At 47.4% G+C, this 22033-nt stretch overlaps 1 protein-coding gene across 2 annotated transcripts in view; it reads right to left on the bottom strand.

Moving 5' to 3' along the window:
* Window positions 1-22033, bottom strand: part of LOC142900263 (voltage-dependent calcium channel subunit alpha-2/delta-1) — a 67895-nt gene that overhangs the window by 1954 nt on the left and 43908 nt on the right. Inside the window, exons 16-38 of one of the 2 annotated variants that reach the window (XM_076044442.1) lie at window positions 21836-21910; window positions 21643-21723; window positions 21323-21397; window positions 17233-17304; window positions 16455-16526; window positions 16160-16221; window positions 14940-15016; window positions 11271-11331; window positions 11099-11190; window positions 9463-9544; window positions 8999-9061; window positions 8312-8415; window positions 6936-7025; window positions 6756-6823; window positions 6459-6497; window positions 5854-5925; window positions 4583-4735; window positions 4403-4455; window positions 3952-4007; window positions 3716-3845; window positions 3065-3177; window positions 1994-2076; window positions 857-936 (exon numbers count right to left, since the gene is read on the bottom strand). In XM_076044442.1, coding sequence (XP_075900557.1) covers window positions 857-936; window positions 1994-2076; window positions 3065-3177; window positions 3716-3845; window positions 3952-4007; window positions 4403-4455; window positions 4583-4735; window positions 5854-5925; window positions 6459-6497; window positions 6756-6823; window positions 6936-7025; window positions 8312-8415; window positions 8999-9061; window positions 9463-9544; window positions 11099-11190; window positions 11271-11331; window positions 14940-15016; window positions 16160-16221; window positions 16455-16526; window positions 17233-17304; window positions 21323-21397; window positions 21643-21723; window positions 21836-21910 — 1853 coding nt within the window. The remainder of the gene's footprint in view (window positions 1-856; window positions 937-1993; window positions 2077-3064; window positions 3178-3715; window positions 3846-3951; window positions 4008-4402; window positions 4456-4582; window positions 4736-5853; window positions 5926-6458; window positions 6498-6755; window positions 6824-6935; window positions 7026-8311; window positions 8416-8998; window positions 9062-9462; window positions 9545-11098; window positions 11191-11270; window positions 11332-14939; window positions 15017-16159; window positions 16222-16454; window positions 16527-17232; window positions 17305-21322; window positions 21398-21642; window positions 21724-21835; window positions 21911-22033) is intronic. The other variant, XM_076044444.1, reaches the window with a different exon arrangement.

Below are 22033 nucleotides of genomic sequence, written 5' to 3'. Positions count from 1 at the left end.
TTTCATGTACCCTGTACCATGGGGTAGCAGCTCTGGTGGCCAGTCAGGGCACATGCACCTGCAAACGCACTGCGAGGTTCTTTGGCTTAGGTGGGAATATTCAGGATATGTTTGCCTGCCAAAGGCGTCAGAAACAGAGGTGTGTCCTCCCTGGATTCAAAGGGCAGGAAAGCCATGTGCAGTTTCCTCTGTTTACTGGTGCGGACACAAACTGTCTTCCTAGCAGGAGGCGCGGCACAACTGATGGCGCGGCCCGACGGCGCAAAAGGGACGCGGCCGGCCCTTTACCCTCTTCACCCACTTCCTTTGTCCTTTCTCTCGTTCCCCCGCCGGCCCGGCCGAGCGTAAACACGGCGGACGGTGACACAGTGTCCCGCCTGGGCCCGTGATCGATGTCTCCCGAGCACAATGAGAGGCGTCGGGTACAAAGGTATGGGAACGTTTTTCTCCCTAAATATTTAGACGTCTTATAAAAGAGGTTCAGTGTTGGGTGGCGATGCGGTGATCTCATGCTGGATTACTGCACCTCCAATCCTTTGTTGTGCCGCTTTCGCTCAGTGGGTCGAACTTAATGAACTCCATCAACTCTCTCCAAAGGCTGCTGCTGAATTACAAAAGCAGTTCTAATGCTGACGACGGAATGGATATTTGCTCCTCTAAAGCAGTTCATCTGGTTGCTTTTAACTATTGACCCCCCCCACCCCCCATCCCCCCCATTTCCCTTCACAATAAGAGATATTTCGGTGAGTTGTTTCCTGAATGAACAAAACACCTAACCGAGGGAATTTTCTCAGCTAAGACCAGCAATAATAATAACTACTGAGGGAATCTAAATCCTCAATGTGAAGACACTGACCCTGAACACAGCACCAGAAACAAAGGCAGAGGTGCGGAGCTCAGCGTCCAACCTCTGCTGATGGGGCACAGGGGCTCGTCCTAGCAGGCGAGGGCAGCAGGCGACGCGGAAGCACAGCCACAAAAACAAGAATGGAAGATGATGAGTGAACAGATGACATAAAGCAAATAAAAAAAAAAAAAGGTACAACGACATGCAAAATGAATAAATTAATGCATACAGAGGCAGCCAAAATAATGTATACACACACTGTCAAAACGGCTTCATTGGTGGCGCTTAAACAGTAAATTGAAAGCATTGGACACTTTGCGCAATGCTACCAAAGGAGTAGTTTGCCATACACATAAATGTCTGGAAGCCAATGGCCACCACTTTGAGCACCTCTTTTAATTAATTGTAGAGGCCAAAGGTGACTTATATTTCTCTGAGGTCTGAATAAATTTGCTATTAAAATTAGGGCTGTCAGCTTTAACGCATTAATGCCGATTAGTTAGTTAGCCAGTTGCATTTAAAACGTAAGGTCGGGTTCACACCGGAGGTGGAAGTGCCACGAAACGGAGCCCAACAAGGGCGCCGCGAGCGATCCGCATCAAGCTGGACACAAAGTCACTCAAAGAAACACAAGAAAATCTGGTAAGTCTTCGTTCGCTTCCGCATCCGGTGTGGACCTGGCGTAACCCTTTGTGACCCTTTTACTAATCGGTAGTCGGCCCCTCTGGCCGATTTCCGTTAGGAAATAGTTTACACTAGGGGGTTAAAACTTCATTGAAATACAAAATAAAAGAATTTTACACATGCAATTTCAAACTGCGATTAATCGCAGTTAACTATGACGATTCTGCGATTAATCGCGATTAAACAAATGAATCGTTTGACAGCCCTAATTAAAATATATTTTAGCAAGTTCTTCTTTTCCTGACGTGTGCATACATTATTTTGGCTGACTCTGTATATACTGTATGTCTAAATCAGAAACAGTAATAGAGAATGAAAAAATCACAGGTGAAAGGTGCAGGCAGCAGACGGGGCTAACACAAAGCAGAAAAGAGTTCAGCTCTGAGGCCTCGCCAGTTAATTAGTCGCTTCCAAGCGATCTTCCGCATGCAGAGCAACGGCAGTGTTTTTTTGGCGTCTTACGTCTTCGTTGTTATCGAAGCACACATCCGGCCCTTTGCGGTACCTGGGATTCTGGGCCAGCTCGCACGGATCCGGACCCTCGGCTGAAGAGAAACTCAGGAAAATGGGCGAGCACGACCGCAGCACATTAACAGGCTCGAACAACAACATTGCGCTGACTTTCAACTCGGTGCCAGAACAGCCTCGCTGACGGTCCAACTCATGAGCCTTGGCAGCAGGCGCCGTGACTTAGTGCCTCCCCAGATGTTCGCTGGTTTAATATCGGCATATTTAAAATAAAAACAACAACAACAAACCCGACAACATTTATGAAGGAGTGAGGGCGCACACATAATCAGACATGCACTTTCATTGTGGCGTTGACATAATACTTAGACGTTTTTTATTTTTTTCCCCCTCCCCCAAAATTCCCCAAATAAAAGCTCTGTCAACACAAAACCTCCAATCTGATTTTGATCAAACATGGTAAATTGACCTTGTAAACAAACAGAGATGAGCACGCTGTGGCAATAAAGGCTTTATTTGCGGCTGTGTTGCAAGAAAGATGCCTTTTGAGTCCCGGCGAAACTCCTCCTCAGCAGTTTTTCAAAAACTGAAACGGCATCTGTTCTCCCAGTGTTGATTGCATTAAGACGTGCGCTACGGGGAGCGGGGTGCGAGACTGGGACGCGGGGCGGCTGTAACGGCGTGACGCTAACCCTGCCTTGCGCCGATGCTGAAGATGGCAGCTGCACTGCCGCTGCTTCTGTTGGAGATCTTCCAGTTTCAGCGTTCACACCCCATTTGAGTTCCCCTGCTATGATGAGTCGCTGAATTGATCGGCGTCGGCCCTCACGGACGGACCTCGGAGAAATCCAATCTAGAGGTAATGCGAGACAGGCTCTCACATGCCGCGCACCTGGTTTACTGTTCATCTGTGAACATTCACCGGGGGACCTATTGCAAACTCCTGAGGTGTGTGTCCTTGCGCTGGGGGGAGGGGGGTTAGAGCCCCACTGTCATAAGGGTGATGGATGGAGGGCTGCAAAATAAAAAAAGCAAGGTTTTTTTACGAGTTGGGTGAAAGGATACAGGGTTGCTCGGCCTGCCTCAGCGGCCGGGGGTCACATGACAAGCACGTCGCCTTGGCATCGGTGATGAGAAACACCAAGTTGGTGTTTGGAAGCTTCTCGGCGCGATACATCCTGCAAAGGCAGACAGGCATAAGTGATCACCCAGTAAAACCACTTTATGTGTGTGTGTGTATACGACGTATTATTATTATTTTCTGTGATCATTTTTTTTTTTCCTTAGGTAGTCAAAAAGTTTCTGTGCCGCAAACGTGGCCAAGTAAAGCAACACCAGACACGTGGGAGTCATAACACCCTGTAATTACAGCCACATTTAAGCCAAACGGACACAAGGGGAGGTCGGAGTGAAGTGCAGTGCTCTGTGAGTGCGGCGAGCAGTGATTTTTACACTAAAGATGAAGAGCGACGAGAGATAAAAGGGCCTTTGTCCTTGTCTCTCCGGTTGTGGCCGGTGACAGATCAAGGTAACCCGTGTCTGACTGCCGGCCGTCGGAGAACAGCTGCCTGAAATCAGGCTTAAAAAAAGGAAGGAAACAACTCCTATTCTGTGCTCATCCCTGCAGACCATTAAAAAGAAAGATGTTCAGGAAGAAGCGACAGCGAGAGGTGGTGGTGGGGGGGGGACGGAACAGTTTATTGTAGGCTGAGGTACCTGGAACAGTTTCCACAGTCCAGCACTCCCGAGTAGGACCTCTCGTCGTTGTCAAAGAAGTACTGAGTCTGCTCCGTGATGCAGCTCTCCTTGAACATGGCGTCCGGTATGTCGTCGTCCGCCGACTCGGCTAGAAACAGGAGACGGTTCAGGCGAGGTCGGTCGGACACGTCGAGGTCGCGTTCGGAAACGTCGTTAAAACAGACGATAGCCTTTCAACCCTCCGGGTTGCTCACCTGCCACTGAGTAGCTGGGAAACACGAGGCCGTAGAAGAGCTGCTGGAGTATCGACCTAGTCAGCGAAGGAGAAACAAAATCTGCAGTGAGTCACACGTATGAGTCAAAAAACAAAAAACAAAAAAAAAAAACAACCCAAAATATTGTGTTCACATTGAACATCCAGGAGTGTTCAAGAACAACCGCAGAGCTTTCTGAGGCTGAAGTCACCAAGTATTGACGTTGGTGTTGAGGACAAATGAAGTTTAAAAGAAATAAACAAAACGGTTCAGGACACATACAGGTATTACGCAACTCGCATTTTTCCTGCTGTTGCCCTTTAAAGAAGAAAAAAAAAACTAGCCCACCCCCAAACGAAACCTACCTCCTACCGTGATATAAAAAAAACAAATATTGCACTCCCACTCTTCAAGAAGCACGCGAGCCAACGCAAGAGGCTGCAACACTCACCAGGCAGCGCTGGATGCCCACCAGCCGACGCTGAGCAAGTCGGCGACGGTCGGCTGGAGGAAAATTCCAAAGTGAGGCGTGCGGGGGAAAGGGAAAAAAAAAACATCCATCAGAGAACGCGATTGGCTGTGTACCGCGAATCACGCGGGGCGGCGAGGACGGGAGCTAGCGCGTTCTCACCACGTAGACGGAGCGAGGCCCCGCCGCCGCCTTGCTGTCCTTCTCCGGGTCGCACACCGACTGGTAGTCGTAGGTCTTGTTGAAGGAGTAGAGCGAGGTGTTGACCAGGTTGATCATCAGCACGGGGTCCACCTCGCCGAAGAACTGGCCTATCTGGGTGAGCGAAAGGGCCGTCAAAATCGAAGGGCTGCGAAAAATCACGCATTTTTTTATTGTCTTGCTGCGAACATTTGCGTTCGCCATGGTTGACCAGGCGGTCGGCGCCGCATCTGGTCAAACCGCGCGGCGTCGGCTCACGTACAGCGAAAGGTGGCGGCAGTTAATCTTCCGCCGTTAAACGTCACTTTTTGTCGTGTTATTTCACGACCACAAGCGTCCTTTTAAAAGGGCAAGATTGTCCGACGCAATTATTCCGACGTATTAATTGTCGTGTAAAATAAGTCAGCCACGATAATCCGAGCTTGCGAACGCCGTGGAAATAAAACACGGTGCCGGTTGGCCGCATTTCACGACCGTTCACACATCCGTTTGGCTAGCGAAGAAATGTAACCGCGGAGAGAGGAGACAGCCGGGGAGTTTCCGCTGCGTCATCCCCCGAGGACGGCGAATGTATCACAAGATGTAAAACTGAGTTAAGAGAGCGCTCGTTCGGATCCACGCGGGGCCGCGCACTCTCCCCGGCAGACGGCGGGATTTCAGGCGGGATCAAAGGCAGCAGATGTCCTGCCGCGACTGACGTGAGTCGTCTCTGAACCCGCTGACTGTCCGAGCTCTCGCGCAGACGAGGAAGAAGACGAAGGAGAAGAAGAAGATGAAGAAGACCTACGACAAGAGTGATGTCAAAGCAAGAGATCTGACTGCCGCGCACCCCAGGGACTCCGCCTCCGCCGCTTCCACCGCTGACTAAAAGCCATCGGCACCTTCCCTTTGATCCTCCTCCCCCAGTGGCTAGCGCTTCACTTTAGCCCGAGACAGGGATGTGCTTCTCCCCCCCCCCCCCCCTCCCTCCCGTAAGCTCAAAGCTAACGGGCCATTCCCATGACGTACGCGGCGGCTGAATCAAGAGGTCCCTCTTTGACCCTCGCTGCGAGACTGATGGATCGCTGTGAAGTAAAGATTCTCGCTATGATGAAACGCTGAGGAGAAGTCATAAATTCGACGTCGGACACTTTCTCGATTCGAACCCGTTCTGAATAGGCGACCGCAGATGTTTCGGTTACGCTCAGAATTCTGATATGATAAGCTGGACTGGGAGGTTACTTGCGACTCACCAGGGAGATGTACTCATCCTGATTGGACATGAGGAGAAATCCCCCGTCGTCCAGGATCACACAGTCCACATGCTGCAGAGGGCGGGGAGGGGGAAAAAGTAGTCGCCTTTTTTGTTTTTTGAAGCAGCACTGTGTGTTTTATCTCAAAGTGATACATTCAGAATCATTCTTTACTAGTCAGTGACTTGTAACAGGAAGAATGGCACCACTGACATTGCCACAGCACACCCTGCTGGCCTGGAATGACTACATGCCTACTGGGTTGCCTGCCTGGCACATCTAGCATAGGTACTTTTTGCATCGACGCCTCCTGTTTGGTTACAAGAACTGAACTCACTGGCCAATCAAAGGACCGGGGAGGAATGTTACCATTGCCATTCTACCCATTAAAAGACAATTTATCATAAAAATCAATGCTGATCCTGAATCAAGTACCTTCATGAGGTCGAAATACTGTATATGTTTTGGTACTAGTATGGCAAGAATAAATAGTGAGCAATTTATGCTCAAAATTTGCAACAGTGTTCACAGAAATAGGACAGAAAAACACTCAACAAACTGAAACAAACTTCAAACCAAGGCCTTCACTCCATGCGCAATCATACCTTGTCGTTCTTCAGACAGCCACAGATCTCATCCTTGCACTGGAAGGAAGGAGGGGGGGACAGAGTCAGGGGACGCATTAGGACGGGAAAGCAATTACAAAGCTGTCAGAGGTAGTTTATGTTGCACAAACGAAACTCATCAAAAGTGGCCCGAGCATTTCTGCAGAAAGATAAGGCTGATTGTTGAATCTCGTTCCCAGGTCAGTCCGCCCAGCTGACAGGCTGACAATGAGACTCCACAGTCTCCGACCTGTCTCCGACGCTCCCAGGCCAGGAGTGTGCACGGACGCGACTTACGTTCGCTCTCAGAGTTGCGTTGGAGAAGCTGTTCATCCAGACGGAGATGTTGAGCTTCACTCCCACCACTGCAGACAGACAGACGGACGGACGGACACAGGCACAGCTCTTATTTAAAAGCAAAGCGCCTTTTCTGTCTTGCTTTTTATTTTTTCGCTCTCTGGAATCAATGAGACTGACCTGCCGGTTTGATTGTGAGATCGTCAACTGTGAGCTCCACGGCCTTGCTCACCAGGATGCCTGACTCGGACACAGGCTCCCTGAACTCAGCTGCGATTGGAAAACAAAACGCACACGAGAATCGCGGCGTGGTTAACCAGGAGTGTTGGCGAGTAATCTATTACTAAGTGATCCACTAGTGTAATTAAACGACTTTTTGAGTAACGGAGTAATGTAACGGGATTACTGTGGCAAAACTGGTAATTACGTCATAATTACTTTACCAAGTAACGATTCCGTTACTTTTCCGAAATATTTTGCAAAGCTAAAACTGTCTTGTTATAAATGTCTGAAATGGCAGCGGCAAAAGAAAAAAAACAGCGATTGCGTTTAACAGCTGGAAATACAAACATTATTTTGAGTTCACCTCGTCTGAAGCAAAGAATATTGTGGTTCGTTGTACGTTACGTGCAGGAAACAAGACGTTCTGAACTTCGAAAATATACACGTCGAACCTCCTAAATTTACAAGTAAGTCAGCAGTGCTCTGAACATTAGAGGTCTTTTAAAGACAGTGCTTATAATTATTTTAATAATATGGGCTGTGCAAAAGGCACCAGTGCTGTACAGGAGTTTGTTCTGTGAAATGTGCAGTTTGCGTTCAGAGAGAAAAACATCCATTCATGTTGAGAGGACAGAGGCAATATTTGGAATTGCAAAATTTGCACTTTAATAAAGTTCTTTCAAAAGCACTGAGCAACTGTTACTTTATGTTTTTTTTTAACTAAAGTAATTAGAAATTATTAATGTATTACTTGTAAAACAAAGTAGTTAAATAAGTAATTAGATTACTCTTTTTAAGGAGTAATCAGTAATCAGTAGTTGGATTACCTTTATGGAGTAATCCCAACAGCACTGTAATAACCAGTTGCCCTGTCAAAAGGTCATGACACAGGTCCTAACTTTGACAGGAGAGGTCACGGACCGCTCTGAGAAAAAAAAAAAAAAAAAAAATCCTGTTTCTTTTCGAGCCCTGCTGTAAGAGTGCGTGCTACACATGTGCTAATCCAGTCAAGTGTCGCTGCGCTAGGCCAAAGTTTGCCGGCCGTGGTGTCTGCTGGAGAGATCAGCGCAGATAACAGGAAGCGTGCTGAGTGGTGGGGGTGGGAAGGGCGGGGGAGGGGGCAAATCGTTGAAAGACACAGCGGGAAATGGAGAAGGATAAAGAGGGTGATGTCAGACGCCTGAGAGTCCGATCACTGCCAGTAGTGTCGGGATGACGTCCAAAAAGAACTGAGCGGGATAGGAGCGGTGCCAGGCCGCAGACTAGTGTGTGTGTGTGTGTGTGTGTGTGTGTGTGCGTGTGCGCCGACGCTCAAAGCTTTTGGGAAGCCTCACCGTTGAAAGTCGGGGCCGTGAAGATGTAAATGTCGTTGTCCAGGGTCCTCTTGTAGAAGCTGGACTCGTACGTCTCGGGATTCTCGCTCCAGCCCTCGCCGGCACTGAAAACATTAATGCAGTCGTATAATAATATTTATGGCCCAGTACGGGAAAAAGTGTTTAGGTCTCTCTGAACACTCCTTTACTCTAATCCGCAGCCAAATCTTTGTCATCGCGGCCGGCGTCGCGCCCAATCCAGCTGATATATGTCAGGGGTATGATCCAGTGGAGAGGCCCGACCCGGTTGCACTTCAACACTTACTGTCGAGGGGAATGTGTGTTCATCTTCAACTGGAATGTTACATTCTGAGTTTGGAAGCCCCCGTCCAGCCCCCCAACTCACCCAGACCAAAGTAGCAGCAGGAAAATTGAGGAAAATGAGGTGCATTTAACAGCCGGACCTGCGGATTTGACCCGTGTCAAACGACGAGGCTCCGAAAGTGTCTAATCTTTCACGGTCCGTGGAGGGAAAAAAAAAAAAAAAAAAATTGACCCAGCAGAGCAGGTGAGCAAAGCAGCCAAGAGCGATTAGCCTGAGGGTGTTACAGCCCCTATCCGTTTTCATCTCCCTCCTAGCCTGCGCCACATGGTCGCTACCTTACATGAGGGGAGCCGGGATAAGTAGGGGACGGATGGGCGGGTTACCTTCTCGGGTAGACTCGCGTGATTCCTCCATCCGTGGCCACGAACCTGGACACTATCCCGTCCCTGAGAGAGAGAGAGAGAGCAGCGGCCGATGAGACGCCGGCGGGTTTTTCCACTTGTCTCTCCGCTAAACGCTAAACAGACGCCTCTCGGCGGAAGCAAGCGCTTAAACGAATTCCGACAGGTGGCGGCGTGGCGAGAGGGAAAGCGCACGTGCGGTTTCTTTGTAGTCCTCTCCAAACATCACGTCTTGGCAGGTCTTAAGCCTGCTTGTGGGTTTTTTTTTTTGTTTTTTTTTGCACGTTGCTTTTGTCACGTTTCAACAGTTAGACAAACGGCCGGGTCGGGCCGGATGGTAACGGCATTACGCCTGAAGTGAGCGGCAAAGAGTCAGAGAGCAAAGCACGGCGTGCGTGTGCGGGATCAAAGAAACGCGTAAAGGCCGCAATGATTTTGGCACTCACACTGGCTGCTCCTTCCAAATCTTCACCAGCTCGGCCGTCAGACCCGCGTCCAGAATGAGTCGAGTCACCAGGGACACGTTACCTGCGTTGGATTACAGACAAATTACATTTTTCATCTTTCAACAACCTGCAGCTCTCTGCAAAAATCAAGCGCGTTGAACTCTTGGCTCATATCAGAGTGAATCGAATGCTCTTGGACGCTAAATACATACTTGGCTCCGACGACTGCAATTAAACGTCGCAATTACTTGTGCGAGTCTTAAATATCCCCATGAAGGATTTTGGAGGACGCCTTTGTTTTTGCACCACCGCTGGAGGAGCTCCGAGCGTGACCTGCTGCTTTGAGGTCGGGAAGTTGGGACATCGGCTTGGCCTCGGCGAGACATGATTTCTGTTAAGAATTAACGTTCTGGTGGAGCTGCTGGTGTGCTTCAGATCACTGCGCTGCTTGCATGATCCAAGCGGACTTGTGCTTTAGATCATGAACTAATGGGTGGATATCCTCCTTACAATTTTTTTTCCCGTTCCCAGTTCACGGGTTCATCATCTCCTGAAGTAGCGAAGGCGCGCCAGGCCATCACACCTTGTGAGGATGATTAGCTGCTTGAGAGATCCATAAATGTGTGTTTTTTTTTTTAATCCCAACGGTTTTCTTGCAAGCTTTTCGGAGGAAAATTTGAGTATTGTGGTTGTGTTTTGTTAGCAGACGCCTTTCAGCGTCTCCCGTGGATGACATACCGTCTCTTTCTGCGTTTGCTGTTATTGAATTCTGAACTTTGACTCATGCTGTTCCAAGAGAGGCCTGCAGTTCCTGGAGGTTCTTCTGGATCCTTTGAAGACCTTTTGGTCTTTAAGTTCAGAACTACTCAAGTTATGAACTACCTTGGAATGGGTTATTGGAAAGCAAGAGGAGGTACCAAGGTAGTCTGAGCTCGGACAGACGGACGAGTAAAGATTTCAAGACTTTAAGAGCCACACTGCAAAAACAACAACAAGGACGGAATTCTACCAAAGTTCCCCGTCCTCAAGATAAAACGTATTGAGTGCACCGAGGTCCATTAGCCGGATGACGGTGGCAGGCCGCGCTTGTCTGAAGGATCCATTAGATGATGACGAATCATGAGTCATCGCGGCCATGACAGTATCAGGCTTCTAGGAAACTGTTCGGGCCGTGCTGACATCAGCTGGCATCGGCTGTGCTTATTTATTGACCCAAGTCGGTCTCTGACCTTCAGATGCTGAACACTGAGGGAATCGGAGCTGAAAAAATTCCACCGTGACTAACGGTCCGGCACGGCATGCATGGCATGTAAACATAGACGGAAAATTGAAAAAGCCAGATTTGGTTGGTGAAGGTTGGGAATCATTGTGCAATGTGTCATGCACGATTGCAGTGATACGACTTTTACACATCTTAATCCACGTCCATCGTCTCTTTTGGGGGTTTTTAGCATCGGAAAAGGGGAAAAAGAAATTCAAAACCTCTTAATTCCCCATCGGCGGTGCCAAAACTCAAACTTGCCAAAATAGCGGCTTTGCTGAAAGACTGACGGCTCTCTGATGCAACGAGGGGTTGGACGGTGGCTGCAGACAAGAGGAAGTGGCGATTAAAAACCAATGCCAGGCATTTACTCACATGCATTTGGAGTGTTTCTATCGATGTAGAGGCCAAAGTCGAGGAGGAACTGCGTGTGGTTGAGGGACACCTTCAGCTCCTTGCAATACTCCCTAAAAACAAAAGCCTGTATCAGTTTCAATGGTGGCACCCGGATCACTTTGTCACCGGAGGGAACGCGGCGCGGACTCACCTCGGAGCGATGTACGTATAACCGTACTCATCAAACTTCTCCAGCTGAAGGGTTTCCATGGCTTTTGAAAGAACAAAGCACCTGCTTTAGTCTAATCCCGCATTATGAACGTGGATATTGCACACACAGTGGATTACGAGTTTAAATGAGTGATTAGCATTTCATTTTGCTGCTATTTATGCCGTGACATGGGTAAACGGATACAGGAGCATTTGATATGTGGAGGATTTCCCCCCATCTAGCGCGCGCACACAAACACACAAAGCTGGAGCACACACACTGCCAAGACGGGCGGACACATAAAAACACTCGACAGATATGACGTGATGGATTAAGGCAGAGAGTGTGAATGAAGGTGCCGTGACGAGGCATGACAAGATAACTGAGTGAGAGGTACTTGCCTTCTTGGCCTGCCGTGACCCCAGAGAGTAACAGAGAGGAGAGAAAGCGGGAAAGACAAAAGAGTGATGAAAAGGCTTGAATCGTCTGCGAGTTTCCCAAGGTGGGCAGTGAAATTCTACAGTGCTGTAGCTCGCTTTTGCAGCCACGTCGCTACCGCGCGCTAGCCGACTGGAGGGGGCAGTAAGTGAGGACCGGCACGGCCGAGGTAGCTAGCGGCCGAACATTGGTTCTGCTTTACAAGAACATCTTGTAAAGCAGTGCTACATCCGCTAGCGTCACACTGTTTCACCTGGGATACATGACGGTTTGTGGTCATGTGGATATATTCTCAGGGTTCCATTTGTTTGCTATTTCAAAGCCAATTGTGACACAAAAATGTTGAACTTCTGTGCCTTTGCTTTCCTTTACTGATTCAACGTATGCTGATGATGCAAATTAAATTAAAAGGCGTCAACAAACAATCCTCAATCCGAGTTTTGACATTTGCGCCATTAAACAAGGTACAAGCATTTTTAATGTCAAGTCACATTGGAATGGAATTATTCACTGGAAGCTAATGTTTAGTTTTCTTAACAATAGCCACAGCAGGAAGTTATCTTTGATGACGCGGTCACCGCCGACTCCATCGGTGTGGACCATAAACAAAAGGATGAAAAAGATTTTTTTTTTTCCCTTGCGTTTTCATTCCCTTTCTGGCATTTTCCCTTTTTTGAAGAACAAACTCGGGAACAGCAAACAAACCTGGTCCTCGGTTGGCTGATGTGCAACAGCCGTAAATAACGCGGAGCAGCTCCTGCTGCGGGGAAATCGCTCCCCGCCCTCCTTTTGGGTGAGGGAAGCAACGTGAGGCGCAAAGGAGCTACAGCATTTTATTAAAAGACACAATCTGGAAATTGTCCACTTGTGCAAGCTGCTGCGTAAGTAACACAAACATGCAAGAAACACAATGTAGGAAAAAAAAAAGCTGCAGAAGTAGATCAGGCCCGAAGTGGGGGACTGGGGGGGGGGGGGGGGAGGCTCCGCTGTGCGCTCTGCCTGACCCAGCTCTGGGTTTCATTTAAAACACTGTCTGGTAATTCCTGTCTCATAAATGACATGACAGGCATTGATGGCCATCATTCATCTGTCTCTTAAAATAAAGACAGGCCGGACATTTGGTTTAAAATATATTGAGTCGTGTGGTGCAGTCTGTTGGAGTTTTTTTCCTTTCTGTCTTTCTTTCGTCCCCCCCACCCCTCTCTGGGCCACAGGAATCTGGTGCAGGATAATACAATGTCCGTCACATAAAACATAATTGGCAGATTCATTGTCCCTCTGTCTCCGCTGACTAGGGCAGGGTGGGTTCTGGTGTCCGACGGTTTCCCTCAACGTGGATTCCTCGCTCTTTTTCGCTTAACGTCTCTGTCTGTTGGGTCATCCTGTGCAGCCATATGCCAAATAATGACCTTTAGGGCTACATTCAGACTGCGGGCGAATCTGATTCAAATCCGATTCCTTCTTAAATCCGGCTGACTGTCCACACTGTGTTTTTAGCAAGTATCCAAATGGGATCTGGTTCTGTTCAGACTGGGCCACATTATGTGGCACTTGTTGCGATCCATGCCCTGGAGCTTGGCTTGAATGCTGCTATCTCCCCACACACTGATGAGCCAATGAGTTTCCTCCTCTGTCCAGGGACTGCTGCTGTTTTCTACTTCTTCTGTCTGCTCCATTGGGTCTTGCGTCACGTAGAAGTGACGTCACGGACAGTCAAAACCCATCGGTGTGTTTGGAGCTGTTCACACTGAGACGCATCTGTCCAAATGCCATTTGAAACGACCTCCCGAAAGTGGTTTGAATCCGTTTTGCAAAAAAAAAAAAGAAAATCAGAAATCATGTGGTTTGTGACTGGTCAGACTGCAAATCTGATTCAAATCAGATTCCTTCTCAAATCCGGCTGGCTGTCCACACTGTACAAACGGGATCTGGCTCTGTTCAGATTGAAACCGGATGGCCACAAAAGAAGCCATCCGGTTTCATTCTGGATGGGGCTAAGTGTGAAAGCAGCTTTAATGCGTCGAGGCAAATCTGACTGCGCTGTAGCCGCGTGGAGAACATTGAGAGTCCTCCTAACTCCCAGGTCGGTGTGGCAGCTAGAGTCACGCTGTGCCGCCTTCATTTTATGAACAGGCCAGTAAATGTTCAGTCTTCGGCGCGGCGACAGACTCGTAATTGCAGGGAGAAGGAGCGAGGCCGACGCCAAAAATCTCATCTGCTGGGGGAAAAAAACAACAAACTCCACCATAAGCTGTTTACGCTCTCGCCGTGTCACATCAAAGTTGCGAGGATTCCACCAAAGCCAGATGGTTATGCGCTGAAGCCGGGGCGCCTCTCTCACTGCAAAATAATATCCTCTGAACAAAGCTGCTATCCGCTCTGAATGGAGCACTTATGCTCGGAGCACCCATCTATCTATTGGGCTCTCTCGGCACAGAAACACCTTCATGCAAACGAGAGGGGGGAAGAGAAGAGTGAATACTTGCCCCAAGGAGAAGCTGGTGAATCCCAGTGTGGAGGAGAGAGGGGACAGAGAGAGTGCTTTCAGATTCAGAACACAAAGCATTTAGGTTGGCAGTTGTCTCACGCGCAGGTAAGACGATGTGATTGTAAGAGGCCATCGGAGAGATGAGGCCACAAACAGCCAGAGTGAGTGAAACAATTAGCAGAAGATTTGACACATTTAAAACGGCGTCTAGAAGTCGAATTAGATGGACCGAGGTAGAATCGGCCACTGCAACAGTCAATAGGGCTGCGGCAGAGAAAAAGAAAAGAAAAGAGAGAAACAGCTTGGTGGGAACGGCGATAACAAGCAGGAAGGAGAAGAGGTGTGGGAGGCTTCATCATCTCCAGAGCTGGGAGGAGGGCCGGAGGAGGGGGAGGAAGCAGGCGGAGAGAGGAGCACAGAGCGGCCCAGATCAAAAGAGCCTCGTGCCTCGGCCAGGCCTGGGAGAGAGGAAGCCATGTGGGTGAGCCTTGCGTGCGTGTGTGTGTGTGTGTGTGTGTGTGTGTGTGTGGGAGAGCAGACGCAGGCCCGCTGACCAGCGGGTTACACTACAAACGGGAATCACCGCGGGGTCCTTTGTCCAAGCGGCGCAACACAAAGGAGTGGTTGCGGTTCGAGGAAAGAAACAAGTAATACAAAACAAGTGGGGAACTCGAAATCACAACCCCCGTATTGAAGCGTTTCTGTGCCACGCTGCCGTTGCCAGGGCGCACCGCTGTACTCACACATGGCCTGTTTGATGTCGTCCCCCAGCTTGGCTTGAATGAAGTGCTCGCTGTATTTGGGCAGAACCAGGGCCAGGCTGCGAGAGAGGAAGGACAAGAACACCCAGGGCACTGAGTTGGGGGACGAGCTCCAGACCCCATGAGTGATATATGGGGGAGCAAGAGGTCTTTTGCACATCTTGCTCCTGTTTCTTTGTTGTCCATTCAAAATATTCGCTTGACTCTTTCTTGTAATTTCTTCTAGAAATTATCCAAGTCGATTTCTATTCGTTTCTAAGCAAGAGGCCTAATGAATAAGAACTGCCTTCATTTGCTGTACTTTTCAATTGTGATGCCTTATGTGACATACTGTGTCGACATTTGGGGAAATGCATATAAAACGAACCTAGATCCAATATTTAAACTGCAGAAAAGAGCAATTAGGATCATAAATGAAGTTGGATACCGTGATTCTACAAATCAGCTTTATATGAGATCACACACATTAAAATTTCAGGACACTGCATATTCAAAAACATTACAAATTGTGTTTCGAGGGGTAGATAAGAAAATTCCTGTTTGTATTCATAAGATGTTTAAGCTAAGGCAGGGGATTTATAACTTAAGGGGATTGCGCTAATGTTTGAAACTCGCTAAGTCAGAACAAATCTCAAGAACAGATGTGTGTCAGTTTTCGAGACGACTTTAACATTTAAAATTATCAGTGGTTACAAAGAAAATTTGATTGCATTTGATTCGTCAGTTTAACCTATTCTGTGTTTTGTAATGATGTACTAGTGCTGATGTTTTATTGTGAATTATTTAGTTAATCCTATGATGGTGCACAATAGGCAAAAATAAGTCTCGGGCCTTCAGCCGATTCCTTTTTCGGTTGCTTTCTGATAAATTCTTTAGTAAAAACATGATTTTAATTTTGTTTTTTGTTTTGTTTTTTAAAACCGAAATAAAACATTCATTCATTCATAATTACTGTATTGTTTTGTTTTTTTTGATTATTTTAAGTGTTTGCAACAGCTTCGTTTCCCAATGTGGCATCAATAAAATACAACTATTCTGTTCTATTCTATTCTATTCTATTCTAATAGAGCTAAAGCAAGTAGCAGCTGTTCCAATGCAAATGGCAGAGAAGAGTGATGATGACCTACCTTGACTGTTGCTTCTGTAATCTAATTTAATCAAGTCCGTGGCACATGAATCATGAAACTGCCAAGGCGGCTCACCTGTAATCTGTTCCATTAACCGGCCCCCAAGTGTACGTCCGCACTCCTCTGTCGATGTATCTCTGCCATGGATCAAACACATTACAAAACGCTTCTAAACAATCCGGGGCGTAGCCTAAAGGGTAACTGTGTGCATCGATATAATTATGATTACGCGCTGCTGCGTGGTGGCAGCGGCAATTGTTTCTGGAAACTCTGACGCAGAATATTCAACTATTGCAGGCCAGAAAATCGCCTTGGAAGCAGCGGATGTAAAGTTCACTGACGTCCACAGCTCGCCAGTTGTTTCTCCTACCTCATCCTGACTCTTCACCAGAGTGTGAATGGTTCGCTCGCCCGTCTCCCCGTCGATCATCATTCTCCTGATCTAAAGTGGAGAACGAGGGACAAGGCCAAACGTGTTTTTCCCTTTTCCTTTTTCTTTGCCGCATCAGCAAACATGACTGAGTGAGTTATGACCGATTGGGAGAGCTTGTTGTCCTGTGGTGCGATGATATATGCGGCACAACCTCACATTTTATAGTTAAGGACCCACCTGTGATATTTGGCTCATGAGACCTTAGTGCAAACTTTGCTATGAAGAGAAAGGGTGTGTGTGTCGTTCTCCGTCTCACTCGTTTACAGGTCGACTGTGTGGTCATGCTAATGCTACAAATCCCCCTCTGCCTCTCCTCTGCCTTTTGGACCTATAACCCTCCTCCCACTCATGAAACTATGTCAGTAAGCAACAAGTAGCAACAAACAGACGCCGCTCCTTTCTAACGATAACACGCTGCTCCCTGGTAAAACTGTAGCCTAAATTGTGAATTGCAGGAAAAAGCAAACAATACAGTGGGAATACCAAGAGGAATGTTCTATCACATTGTCCATGAAAGGGTGAAAGTTGTATTAGATTTTTATGTATGGTTTGCCAAGTGGATGTTGAGTTGTCGCTGCAATGGAGGCCACCGAGGACCTGCAGGGAGCTGGTTTGTTTTGGTTTGCAGGTTCGTTCTCGCTAGTTGGCGACAGTAGGTGCCGATTGCGATGGCCGTGTGTGATGTGGTGGGAGTCCGTGTTTGTGGGCACTGTACCTCCACTTTGATGTCGTTCTCCAACTCGGCATCCAGGAAGTCAAGTGTAACAGGCTCCTGAAATTTAGGATTCTGTGGAGAAAAAAAATGAAAATTTAGAGGGGAGAGAGAAATCAAGTTTGCTGTTGATTTTATAGCCAGGGAATAATTTACAGCAGTGGAAAAAGTTTTACTCAGCCCTAATTATTGTCAAATAATATTTGCCAATTTTTTTTTTTTAAATATGTTTGGCTGAATCAGAGGGTGGAAATTATTTTGTTGTTTATTGTTAAAAGCACAAAAAAAAAATAATAATAAACTTGTACTCTTGTGTCTGGTTGTGTTGCAACCATGGTGACTGCACTAACACAAACTGAACTTGTAAACTTCATTTCAATCAAATACATCATTTCACAGCCTTCTTTTCCATCGTGTCCATAGATAAAAACTGCAATTTGCAAAGACACAATTTCACAGTTGTAATCCCCCCCCCCATTGGCGCCACGCTGCCTTCACGCTACATCGTCCGGGACAAAAGCGACTGGAGCCTCATTGTTCTTCAGCTATCACATCAGAGGCATTACGGAGAATTTTCCAAAGGAAACAGATCATATCGAATCCAGCGCGTTAAAAGGCGGAGGGTGCCATATGGCAGCGTTTCCGACAGCGGACCACGCTGGAGATGAATTAGACGCAAAGTGACAGTGGACCCTATTAATGTCCCCTCTTAAAAACCCAATACGTCTGAGCGGCTTTATGGCATTATAAAAAAAGGGGGCGGGAGGGGGGGAGCAGCACAAACCTGGCACTGCGCTATAAAACAGCAGTATGTGCAATCTGATAGCAGCCCGTCCTGAGTGGTGTTTGTTCCATCTGTGGCTCGACACGCACGCGTGTCACACGTGGCCCGCTGTGGTTTCGCCATTGACGAGAGCGGCGACGTGAGGCTTTCCCTCTCGTTGCCACGGAGCGCTTTGAACAAGTCAAATCAGGAGTGTGTGTGTGTGTGTGTGTGTGTGTGTTTGGGGGAGGCAAACTGCTGGTTCAGCTACGGGCCAGGAGTCAAAGTCTCTTACGTTGGATGATAAGCGTGATTGGATGGAGCGGCGGAGGGGTGAGCGCCGTGATCCGCGAGGAAAGGCAGATGAAGAGGCGAAAAACGATGAGGTTAAGGGCGAGCAAAGCACAAAGGAAGCAGAAACAAACACATGCGAGTGATAAAAACTGGAAATCAAAATGAGTTCTGAGTGAAAAATACAACAAAGAATGATTAAAAAAAACAAACAAACCAAAAAAAAAACCCACAAAGCAGAGCACGAGAGGATGACAGAGTCAGCCGAGGCCCACACAGGGTGGAAATAGAAAAGGCTATGGCTGCGATGGGTGGGGGGATTTGTGTCATGAATATAAAATATGAACAAGTCATAATCATATACAGGAGGAACCTCTTCGGAGATGGAGGGAAAGAGAGGGAGAGACAGGGCGAGACAGGTTCTGAAGCCGTAAGGTCAGCATCAGTATTCACAGCAGGTCCCATCCAGCTGATTCAATAACTCAGAGAGAGATGGACAGGCAGCCTTAACAGCCCTATGTACACACAAACACACACACACACACACACACACACACACATACATACACACACGCGCGCGCGCACACACAGTTTGCCTTTGTTATTGCCCTCCCAGTTGACATAGCTTGTATATATTTGAGAACCCCAAGTAGCCTGAGCTAGAATACACAATGAGAGTTTTATTTCAGCAGGTGTGCTGGCCAAAATAACAATAACAAAAAAAGGCAAGCAGCGAATGTAGAGTTAAAAAAAATCCTCAGCAGCTTTTTTTTTTTTTTTTTTTTTTTAAAGGTCCAGCATTATGCAAAGGGCAGTGTGTCTGTGAGCTACCTAAGAGCAAGAAAATATTCAGGTCAACTTTTCAGACACTGTGTGTGCTCAAACACATAGTGATGGAAATGAGCCTTTTGTGATGTTACGAAGGCCAAGCCTCCCTTGCCCCAGGTCATTGACCCTCCCAGCCAGGTGTTCATGACACTCGCTCTCTATTGGTGAGTAATCTATTACTAAGTAATTAAGTAATCTACTAACTAAGTAGTCTACTACTGTAATTAAACTACTTTGTTTTTAGTAACAGAGTAATGTAATGTGACTACTATGGCAAAAACAGTAATTACATCATAATTACTTCATCAAGTAACGATTCCATTACGTCTCTGAGATATTTTGCAAGCTAAAAATGTCTTATCATCCACAAAACGCCTGAAATTTAGAAAAACAATGACGTCGCAGATTGATGATGCAGCCGTGCATGCAGCGTCATTGATATGCGACGACAGCGATTGTGTTCGATGGCTGGAAACACAGACGCTATGTTGAGTTCAGCTCGTCGAAATGAAAGAACATTGTGGCTCGCGGCGCGTTATGTGCAGGGAACAAGACGTTCTCAACTGGTACTTTTTTGAACCAAAGTAAGTAATCAATTACTTACTCTCTTAAGTAATTGATTACTTTTGAAACAAAGTAGTTAAAAACGTAATTAGATTACTTTTTAAGGAGTGATAATAATCAGTAATCTGTAGTCGGACTACTTTTATGGAGTAATCCCAACAACACTCTATATAATGCTGAAAAAACTTCTGATTACTGTGTCAGCCTCTGTAACGGACTGATTAAGACAATGTCATGTGCTCCAGCAAGACTGAACAGTAAGAGCCGGCGCGTCACAAGTTTGCATTTGTGTTTCGTCATATGACAAGGGGAGTCCTAGAGGAGCAGCTACTGCATCTGCTGGATATGACACCTGGGACTACGGTGCAGACACCACACGACACCATCTCCAGCTTCTAGCCACTACGACTGCGGCCTAGCGCACTGCGGGACAGCGCCTCACCTCGTGCAGAGTGGCGGCGTACTTATCACTGAGCCTCAGCCGCCTGTTCCGAATCCTTTTCTGAGGGGGGAGTTATGAGAAGATGCAGGGAGATGATGCACTTTTTTTTTTTTGTTTTCTACCACCTCTCTTCCACCCCCCCCCCCAACACCCCCGATGAATGACAGCTCAACCATTGGAAGCAGCTCCGTCTATTTTGTGTCTAGATAAACACAAACACACACACACACACACCACTAAGTGTTCCAGTGTGGGCAGTAACAAAAGTGCTCCTTCAGATGATGTCCCGGAGACAAAGTCACACGCTGCCGGCTGATTTATTGCACTCCGACAGGTCGACTGCCGTGCCAGTAAACCCCCCCCCCCCCAAAAAAAATAAAAATAAACGGGGAATTAAAATAATGACTTCCATACATGTTTGCCTTGATTCATTAGATTGCAGACAGTTGTGGGTTGATGGATGGGAAGCAGCTACGCTCCCGAGACCCGTCCGGTCCGTCTGGGTCGGAGTCGGGCTCGGCTCATTGAGTCAGAGTCCCCGGCCTCGGGGCTGGAGGCACTCCGTCGAGGTGCTGTGACTGACTTTTTTTGAATTTTGTCGCCGTCAGCGGCTGTAAATTCTCTCACACTGTCTCGCTTGTGTCACTTTGGTGGGGAGGCGGGGGGGGGGGGGGGGGGGGGGGGGGAGCGGAGTAGGAAAGAAAAAAAAAACCCTACCTGAAATGTTTTATTCATAAACATTTATTAAATTGCGGCGCTCAAAGGCAAGCAAAGTCTGGCCAAAAATATACTAAACGTAATTGGGGCCGGAAACGAACAAAGGAAGCAGTTGCACGGTTGGGACTGTCTGACGTCCGGGACGTCATTCCCTGTAAATAATAATAATAAAAAAAAATACAAAACACAAAAAACGCCACACTTCTTCATCTGGTCGTTGCTCATTCTTAAACATATATGCCAGTTTACTGCCAAGACTGCGATGGGTGACCTTCTTTATCTCATAGTTAATACACCGCTGGGAGATAATTCTCCCGGGACGATCGATGAGGTGACAGAAACATTTTTAATAAGGGACTGCGGCATCCTAAAGAAAAAAAAAAAAAAAAAAGAAAGAAAAGTATTGTCTCTGCTGCCTAAGCTGAAATAATGAAAAGTTTCAGAGCATAATCAGCATGAAGCACTTAGTGGAGGTGTGGACGGCTCACCTTTGGCTGAAGGTTGGGGTGCAGCAGGACGTATCCGTTCGGATCAATGGCAAAGTAGTATCCGTTTGGACCGATCTGAGCCGAGAGACAAACAACCACATGTCTAACGGCGACAACATTTTTTTTTTTTTATCTTACTGCGCTTTTTTATTATTATTTTTTTTTTTTGGGCACTCTAACATAATGAAGTCGCGCAATTCACAGACGCCAATGCGCCGGGAGGCAGGGAGGGAACACGGAGTAATGATCCAAGACTCGGCTCGACAAATGTGTCTTTTTTTTTTTTTTGACACACACACTCGGGAGGCGTTGGAACTCACGGTGAAGCGCGGCGTGAGCTTCTTGATGTCACCCAGAGACACGTCGATCCCCATCACGCCGAGGATCAGCTGGTTCTGGTGCTGTACGAGGGAGAGGAAGACACGTTGAAATTTGTTTGTCTTTTTGTTTACGACAGATTTTTAGGAGGGAGAGGGAGGGGGGGGGGGGTTGAAAAGACGTCAGTCAGCGCACCTCGACGTTCCTGTCGTCTTTGGTTTTGGTTTTGTTGAAGACGGGCAGCGTCCCTGTGATGACCAGACCCAGTTCCTGGTGGACAGTGAAGCATTGCACACTGTTCAACTGTGGGATCTTATTGCAGTAAAACAAGTGGTTCTCAATGTCGTAGCAGCCAGTTGTTAGCAGTGAGCAGCAGTTAATATTGAGCAGGCG

The sequence above is a fragment of the Nelusetta ayraudi genome, unplaced genomic scaffold (assembly GCF_046127955.1).
Source record: "Nelusetta ayraudi isolate G7.1 ecotype Tasmania unplaced genomic scaffold, CSIRO-AGI_Nayr_v1 ptg000080l, whole genome shotgun sequence".
In the NCBI taxonomy this organism is placed as follows: Eukaryota; Metazoa; Chordata; class Actinopteri; order Tetraodontiformes; family Monacanthidae; genus Nelusetta; species Nelusetta ayraudi.
Note: the sequence above shows the minus strand (reverse complement) of the source record. Positions and strands in the feature narration are given on the sequence as shown.